Raw genomic sequence first — 10,000 nt, forward strand, 5'->3', positions numbered from 1 at the left:
TGTAGATATAATTGTTTTTGAAGATATAAGATTTCTAACAAATAAAGATTACAGACAGAAAAAAATATGGAATGGAGAGATAATATGGAATTTGAGAAAAGATCATTGTTTAGAAAGAGAAGTATTATGCATTAGAGTGGTGATGAAACTAGCTGTAACATTAGTTACAATGGAAAACTACTGCAGATTTATGATGGCACGGAAAACTTTATAGACTTATAGCTATATATGCATATGTTATTTGTAAAGAAAAAGAGCTTATTACAAAAGATCTTAGATTATGCAGTACTTAATATGCATGTTATAATAACAGGAGATTTCAATTGTGATTTAAGGGGTAAAAAATAGAAATAGAAAATGTAAAAAAAATGAGCAAAATTACAAAATGTGGTAAATTTGTAATATGGAGTGGAACTGTATGGATGTATAGAAAAAGTTCATTAAAATCTGAGCTGTATTATTTGATAATATCCGAAGGTATAAGCATAGCAGAAGGGAGTTGTAACAGGATTTACAGATTTGGGAATATGGGTGGAAGTAAATGAAAAGAAAGATTATACTACAGTAGGAAAGGGTATACAAAGTATAAATATAAAGAATGGATTGAAAAAGGAAACAAATTAATTATGGAGAGAGACTATTTTAACTATTTTATTTTATGAGAGTATTTTATGTTATATAAGAATGCATTTGAGAAATTAGAAAAGTTGAAAAAGAATATTATGATAAAGAAGTATGTAAAAGAAAATATGAAATAATAATGAATTATTATATAAACAAAGGTATTTACTACAATGGAAAAGGAAAAAGTATCAGCATACTTGAATAAAATATTGAAAAAGAATAGTAGTATAATGAGAGAAATGAAAGATAAAAAAGGAGAGGTAAAAAGAAGTCAATCTTGAATAATGGAAATTGCAGTAAATTATGTAGAAAAAAATGTTTAAAAAAAGAGAGAATGCAATAAAATATGGGATGTAAAAATGCTCAGAACAAATGAATAAGGAAGTTGAAAAATAAATTACTTTGCAAGAATTGGATAAAGTGCTTAAACAGATATAGATTTGGCTGCAAGTTCAGACAGAATTGGATTTGAACTGTATAAAAACTTAGGAGAATGGTAAAAAGAATATTTGTTACAAGTTTTGAATTAGTAGTTAAATGGAGGTTTGAATCATAAAGAATTGTGTACTGGAATATAACGGTGGTATAGAAGAAAGGAGAAAGAGAAGGCATCAAGAATTAAAGACCAATAGTGTGAAACAATATAGACTATAAGATATTTATGAAAATAATAAAGAAAAGATTTAAGAATTAGATGGAATATAATGGACGAAAGCTTATATCGTATGAAAGGAAAAGGATGTCAAGAATTATTAATGATAGTAAGGGAAATGGATGATATTCTAAAGAGAAAAGAGGATATAAAACTTATGGTTGCTAACATTAATAAAATTCTTGATTCAATAGAACATGGGATGTTATAGAATTTAATGAAGACGAACAATTTTAGTAATAAAATAAAACTATATATGAAAGCATATGGTAATAATGAAACAATTATGGTAACAGGATGGTTAAATAAAGAAATAGAGATGGTTAATGGTATAAGATAAGGATGACCCATGGGTAACACTTTATTTGATAATTATGAATGTGGTAGTTAGTGAGGTTAATTGTAAAAAAAATATATATATATGCAATGCAAACAAGTGTAGAAATTCCAGTATTAATGACATATGCAGATGATATTATTCTAAATAATAAGACTAGTACATGGATGAGAGAAGCTATACTTTGTGTAACTGATTGTTTGAAAGAAATAAACACGAGATTAAATAAAAATAAATAAAAATAAAAGTAAAGGAATGAGAGACACTGTAAAAATAGCAGGTATAGAACTTACAATGAAATAATTCTCTGTGTTAGATATATATTTTGGTAAAGAAGGGACTAGAACACAATGGGAATCATTATTAAAGCAATTATAAGAAATGTATTGCTTACTGAAAACATGTAGATTAACTTACAATAAAAAAGTGAAATTTATAAATTCAGTATTAATTGGTAAAATATATTTATCAAGTGTATTTATGATTCAGAAAATATAAAATATATGAGAAATAATTGTTAGAAGGGATTTTTTTTCATTTATATGGGGTTCTAGATTAAACCTAGCCGCAAAGGGAGTATTGTATATTAACAAAGAAGAAGGAGGACTAGGTTTCCAGTGCTATATGCAACATGTTTACATTTGTATAAAGAACTGAAATGGAGAAATGAGAAAAATGAGAAATTAGTAGCAAGATTATTTAAATACGAGTATGAAGAATTTTGAAAACTATCAAGAAATAAAAGAATAAAATAATGTTTTAATAAGAAATAGAGTTATCAACAAAAGATAAAACATGGAAAATAAAGCCTGATGAAAAAGAAGAAAATCTAAAAACATTGTATAAAAACATAACAAGATGATAGCATTGTGTCAGTTCATGGGAAAACTTACCAGAGGAAAATATTAAATCAATAAAAGAAAGAAAGAAAGAAGGAGGGAAAGAAATTGTGTAATAAAGTAGAATGCCAATATTTTTTATAGATATTAGGAAAAAAATACAAGTAAAAGGTAATTGCCACATAAAAAGGAAAGTGAAATAACATGTCACTGTGGTTAAGAAGAAAGCACAGAACATGTTTTTTGAAATGTAAGAGTATAAAATATGTGGGAAAGTATGTGTTGAAATTTTTTTTGAAGATTTCAAAGACAGAAACAATGTAAATAGGAATAAGACTAAATATGGGTATTATAAGAAAAGAAGCAAAGAATCAAAAATAATAATGGACAAAAAATTGTTTAATGTAGTATGAGTAATATGGAATGAGAGATTAAATGAAATTAGGTTTCACTGGAAATGGATATCGTCAATAATATTAAGAAAAATTAAATGGTGCTTATAGAAAAAAAGTGGAGTAAAATTTAAATAAGAATGCATAAGAATGATAAAAAACGATAGATTCTCTGTAATAAATAAAATTGTGTATATAATTGTACAATTTTGTAAATATGTACATTTATGAATAGATACAAATGTAAATATGTACATAATATGTTATATAAATAAGATATAAATAAAGAACCCCAACTCTTTTTAATAGGTCCTATGCAATCTTTTACATCCACCTGAGCTACAACTGAATCAAACAGATCTGGTCTTAGTTTAACATCTCATCTAGAGATAGGGTCATAAATAAGTATACTTTTCATTATGTTATAACTAATGGCTCAGAACTACTGATAAGGAGAGAGGGGTGAGTGGTGGTGATGGTATTGATAGTGATGGATGCATGTGGATACCATAGGTCTAAGAATGGGACTGCTTGGACTTATAGTGACAGCTTCAGTTACAAGGTCTCTGAAACTAACCCAGAAGCTTGTGTGGGCCTATAGTGGCTCTCTTTCAGTGGGAATAGGAACTCAGAAAATCAGCCAAGAGGCTGTGCGCTGCCATAGTGAGTGTGCTTCTGCAGCTACAGCAGTTTTGAAACTGGACCTCAAGGGCTGTGTGCACCTATGGCCTTGTACATCAGCAGTGGAAATGACTCAGAGATCAGTACATGATAGAAGGGTAGTTAAAGGCTTATGCAACTAGGACCAGAAATGTTCTAAAGCAGATTTAGTTCTCTATGGTCCATTATAGGGCAAAAAATTACCCAGGTGTAGTGACCCCTTCCCATGCAAACTTTATTCCTTGTGAGTACAGTAATATTTTCCAGCTTTCAAATTAGCAGAAATAGGAAGACCTGACAGAACTCAGTTATGTTTTGCTTGGTTGCTACTGTTTCATCTGTTATCCAGCAGTGACAAGATTGGGTTTACTGCCTGGCTCTTCACTTTCTAAGTAAAAGTGCTATAAATCATGTAAAGCTTTGATTATCAGAAGCTCAGAACCTGGGCGTGAAGGAATTTCTCATTGTCAGAGGCAGTTAGCTGTATGCAATTGTAGTAACTCTTGTCAAATTTTTAATTAACATTTTAGAGAGTGTCTTTCCTTACCTAAATGGACCCAGCCCATCCCAATCCCTGCTTGGTTTCTACATCCGAATCATATGTCATTAGATGGCTTGGTTCACAAGTAAGATTGGTATAATATGTGATCACTGTTTTTATCATGAGTGCAGGTAATATGAACCATACTGTGTGTATAAAAGGTGTGGAGAATGTAAGACATCCTATGTTATGTGTATATGGGTGCAGATAATATCAGATGCTGGGTGTATAATGGGTTTAGATAATGAGGAATATAATTTATATATAATGGGGGCACAATGTATCATTCAGAAAATAACTACCTTTAATTATTTTATTATTATAAAGCAAACTGTGACAAAGTTAACTTATAAAACAAGAACCTGAAAAAAACTTCTGATTTGAAACTTAAGGCATTGTATATTTCTGTTACTATCCAGCTTTCCTTCACAGGTGCTTACTACATTCTAAACCATTTTTGCAGCTGTTGCATGAATCAGTGGTCTTTGCTGAGTTCAATTTGTCGCTGTCATTTGAGTTAGTTGTGGGTAAATCAGTCGGATCTATATCATATGAGCGAATCGCACAAATTGCGAACGCTCATAATATTGAACGTACCAGACCTTAAACTTCCTATTGTGGGGGCTGCACCCCCCGCACTCCCCACTAAATATACATTCCAACTCCGAGATCGCACTACAGTGAGGAAAGGGCAAATATCCGATTCTTTACTGTACCACAATCTCAGAAAAAGCAGTTTGAGGTCCGATATGTTCAATATTATGAGCGTTCGCAATTTGTGCGATTCGCTCATATGATATAGACCCAAATCAGTCAGAGTTTCAGCATACAAATGGAGGGACAGGGCATCTTGCAGGGCTACAGGCTCCTTTTGTAAAACCAACATAATTCCTACAGGATTCAGTATGTGTAACCATATTTAGTGCTCTCACTCTGGGTTACATTTTTTTTGTACTCTTGCTCCGTGACCTCATCTCTCGAATTGGTTAGATTGGTTAATGTCCTATCCTGGTAAACACATATAAAATGACTAGATTAAAAAACTTTCTGACTCATATTTTGAATATGTCTGTCTGTTCATGGAGTGTTTGAATTTGTTCGGATTTGCTTACTGTTCCAGCCACACTTAAGAAAACATCTAGAAGAAAATCAGTGTGAGCTGCCATTTTACCTGTAAGAGATAGAAAGTTACCTGCTATCAATGCCACAGTGAGCTGCTGACATCACCCAGTCGGGTCCAACCAAAAACCCACCACAAGCCATTAAACCGCATGAAGTATTTATAGACAGATAAGCCATGTAGGGTTTGCTGTGAGGGATTGCTTCCTGTCCTCCAATAATATGACTCTTCAGGAAGTCTGAAAAAGTGAACAAAACAAACACTTCACAGTTTAACTGGGTTGCATATAAGGAATACCCAGTGGCAGCAGAAAAGCTTGCTTTCAGCTAGTTCATTCTTTTTATAGAATATTCATATTAACTACATTTTGCTTTAACAGTCAATTACAGCTTCCAAAAGATTGCATAATATGAATATGTGAGGCACCAGAAAGCAGGATTTGCAAGATATAGCAAGTTTGTTTACCTCATTACAGCCGAGTGACTCCTCCAGGTGTATCTGCAGTTAACTACTACTGATGTCTCTAGGCATCAAATATAGCTAGTTCATATTTGCCTCAATAATTCCAAAACTATGCTATGTACAAGGTTTTAAAAGATTTCATCTTAAAGATTACACAATGGCAAACTCAGCTGCACTAATATTTGACACCTGTGTAGTGCAAGTAAATAGATAGTAACAGTTGCTTTTATGATATTAATTTAAATAGATATAATTTTCACATTTTTCTAAATATCTCAACAACCATGTACACAGAACTCTGTAGCCTCGTATGAAAGCTCTCAGCTAGATGAATAAAATGCTATTAATACTTATTTATTTATTTATTTATTTATATTTGTTGACCGGGAGTGCCCGACTAGACATAGATCCATTTTCAGCGGAGGCCCGGGGAGAAAAGCTCCACAGTTAAAATAAACAGACAGTAGTTACATTGGATTACATAGCGATTAACAATTTACATAGCAATTGCTTACAACATATTTACAGATGAAGAACATAGTACATCAGTAGACAACTAGAATCTTTATCTGTGAAGTACATAACAGACATTAACAAATGTTACAAGAAGAAGTTCCTGCTCTATAATAAGTACTGGCTTATGAGCATCTGAGCTTGCTATAATCAAGGTACTTAGTGGAGTGGAAAGAAAGGTAGTGGTTGGATGGGGAGGGTGATATTAGAGTGGAAGTTGCAAGGGCATAGTCAGCATGTTTTTAGGTGCGCTTTTAGTAAAGTTTTGAAGTGGGTGCATGATAGTATGGAGGTAATTGTGGGTGGAAGGGAGTTCCATAATTTGGCTATGGTGCAAGAGAATAGTGCTTCACCAGCAGAGTTATTGGCTTTAGTGATCTGCAAGTGATTTTTGTTGCTGGATCTTAGTGGTCTGGTGGTGCGATAGGATTGGAGTAGATTCTGGAGGGATGGGACATTTAGTGGATGATTTACTAGTTTGTGGGCAAGTGAAAGTTGATACCACTGAAGGAGGTGAGGGAGTTCAAGCCAGCCCAGTTCAGCAAGTGAGAGACAGTGGTGACTACGGTAGGATGCCCCTGTGGCGAATTTGGCGATTTTGTTGTAGCAGGTCTCTAGCTACTAGTATGTTTGCAACTTGAGTTGCTACTCAGGTATTGTAAGTTGTTTATAAAATATTACAAATGTAATACTGTGTTTACTGTGACTTATAAAATTCAGTTTAAGACCAAGAAGCTATTTTTTATGTTTTATTTATTTAACATTTGTTGACTGGGAAAGTCCGACTAGGTTCCACAGAGCCTGTTTTCAGTGGAGGCCCGGGGAGAGATGCTCCAGACGCATGTCTTTAGAACCTAACAAATACTGCTACTATAAAAATAGTTAGTGCTGAAGGGTTTTCCATTTATATTTATTTCATAATGCCTATGGTTCCAGACATATGAACATTTGTTTGAAACTTGAGGACATAATTTGATTTTTGTCAAAAAGTTTAGGCTCTGCCCATTGGAAGTTACAGTGCAAACTTCCTGAGCTCCACTGGAGTTAATGAGTTAAAGCCACCTGTTCTACCTTTAACTAGCCAAGAAGTTTGATGACTTTTGTTTGTTCAACTAAAGTAGGATATTAAAACTTCTTAGTTGAAATGCACTACTCCAGCATCATTCACAGCCCTTCAAAATGATCAGCTAGCAACTAAAATCCAGTACGACTAAAGGCTGTCTAATGTTAAAATATGTGTACCTGCATCCAAATAATCCCAAAGGGAGTGACATGTCCAGCTGTAAAAAATGCTTATGTACAGCAGGACATGACGAATGACAAAACACCATTACTATATCTACTATACCTTTATATTATAGATTTCCATTACTTAGTTGTGATTCAAATGACCTGTTGCTATCATTTTTCACCAGAATTCCATCTAAGGAGTTGTAGTACTGATTCATGTCATAATGATATGCCTGGCATTTTGCGTGAAGACAGAAATATTATATCACCAGGGATATCAGAAATAGTGAGAAGGAGAAAAAAAAAAAGAACACACTATTTAATTTCCTTCTGCAGCTAAGTAACTCAAAAAAAAAAAAAAAAGGGTAGGGCACTTGTGACAGAAGTGTTAGTGCTCCCAGCCCAATGAAATTCAAGATGTCCCAATTTTAACCATCCATCTCCCAGTGAAATACTGCAAATTGCTGATTCTGTGCTGAAAAAGATTGTCACTGATATTACAAAACTGGATTAATACAGGATTTTGGCAGCAATACTCTAATGTATGAAAATATAACTTTATGAAGTTGAATATTTCTAAGTAGAAATTTGACTTAATTATTGTTTAGGGAGGACATTACTTTTGGCAGATTCTCTATCAAAATTACGAGACCTGCAATTCTGAATCCCACAATTTTCAAAACATAAAATGCAATTCTAAAGAAACGTTGTGAATGTTCAAATTGTTGTACTGCCATTATGGTGTTTTACACTCAAGAAATAGGGACTATGCCTCCATCACCTCAGCACATTATATACAGTAACTCTGATAACACTGAGTAAGGATTATCCTGCACTATTGCAGCCTTGGTCTTTGTACCTCTTGCCCTAAAGCCCTCAGTTAAACTGCATTCCAGCCCTCTCCTAGGCAATGTATTCCAGGGACCCAAAACCATTACTGTTCAGAAACGGTTCAAAATATCAGATTTAAAGATTGTCTCTTTTCACCTGACACTCATATCCCCCCAGTCCTCTTTCCTTGTTCCTTTGTCCTCTTATGATGGTTCCTGTATTTTCTACTTAACTGTATGGTATAGCTATATCACATTCCATCTCTGTCTGCTTTCCTCCACAAAGTGCATGTTCAGCTATGGAAGCTTCTCTCGTTATAGCCTTGTCTTTCTTGTGCCCTTTGATGAACCTGTTTTACATTTCCAATCATGGCCTCCAGAACAGTATGGATTATTCCACTTGGGCCTTATGAGTGCTCAGTTAATTGTTATGATGATGTCTGCATCTCTTATGTACACTCCTTATAGTCCATCCTGTCATTTACTTTGACTATTGCTTTTACATATTGCTTAGTATGTCTCAAATTAGGCATGATCATAATACTGATGTCTTTCTTCCTCCATTACCTGTTTAAGTACTGCCATTTCAGTTGGTATATGCAGAAGGACAGGTAGGATGGCTGCACTGAGTGCAAGGTACTGAGGGTGTGATTTGCAGTTGCTCATGGTATGGCATTGCAGCACTGGCATTTGTGAATATGTGTGATAATGTAACTGTACCAAGCTGCTTATTACATCTATAGCAAGAGGTTTGTGGTTTACTACAGTTACATTTCAAAGAGAAAACTTTGTTTTGCTCTCCAAATTGAAGAAAGGACCTTTTTACTTCTCTCTTCAACTTAAAGTTGCAGGTGCCCAATCAGGAAACTGTACCATCTGGAACTGCACAAGCTAACTACAGCTCAGGGTATACGTTTCCTGGCTACCACACACAATAATGCATAACACTTTTCTGTGAACCTTAGTTACCAACCTATAGTCCTGGTAAGCTTAGTAGGTCATCCTGTTGAAAGACAGACTTAGCTGCCACTGGCAACCCAGAACCAAAGGTAGCAGCAGCAGCAGCTGGTACAGGTCAGGTGACCCTCAATTCTTCTTCTTTCACAAGTGGACGTTGCAGAAGGATAACACAATGGGAAAATTATCATGCACATATGTACTGGTGCATGCATTATACACACCACTGTTTCCAGCAAAGGCAGTCCCAACATCTGCAATACTCAGCCATGTTCAGCTGTCACTCCACTGCTACTGGGAAATGAAGTATGTACTCTTAACTATATGTGTGTACATGCACAATAGTTACGATAGCTGATGTTACTGGTACTGAACAGAAATGCACATAGTATATTTCAGGATCCCTCTCCTTAACCTTTTTCTCCTGTTGGTGAAGCATGTTACTGTACCTGCACCACCACTAATTCTCAGAATGGACAGTGCCAATGGCATCACTCAGCATTCTAACCAGCTTATGCCAGGCATCCATGCTCTAAAATAAGCCATCATAACTTCGCATTAAGTGCTCCCCGAAGTTCCTGTGCAGAAACAATATGAAAATCCTAATTCCTTGGTACAACATGCTGAAGCACTGCATTTCCTAGTCAATGAAGTGGCTATGGCAAATCATTCAGGTCCACTGTCAAAGCAAAACAGTAGCCCATATCTACAGATGCACATTTGTGCAAAATGTGTTGCTCAGTGTAGCATTCTACCAATGGACTAGAATATGGCAATAGCACTGCACTACAGTGCTGTGGACATACACGGACCATGTGCATATAGATCCCTTGCTTCAGCAAG

The 10,000-nt window shown here is 34.7% G+C and overlaps 1 protein-coding gene across 1 annotated transcript in view; it reads right to left on the reverse strand.

Annotated features, from left to right (window-relative positions):
* LOC122787879 (duodenase-1-like) overlaps positions 1–10,000 on the reverse strand; it is a 278,333-nt gene that overhangs the window by 263,455 nt on the left and 4,878 nt on the right. Inside the window, exon 2 of the mRNA XM_044054797.1 lies at positions 5,238–5,403. Within this exon, the coding sequence (XP_043910732.1) occupies positions 5,238–5,403 (166 nt within the window). The remainder of the gene's footprint in view (positions 1–5,237; positions 5,404–10,000) is intronic.

Source organism: Protopterus annectens, chromosome 13.part0 (assembly GCF_019279795.1).
Source record: "Protopterus annectens isolate FY-2018-M chromosome 13.part0, PAN1.0, whole genome shotgun sequence".
Taxonomy (NCBI): domain Eukaryota; kingdom Metazoa; phylum Chordata; order Ceratodontiformes; family Protopteridae; genus Protopterus; species Protopterus annectens.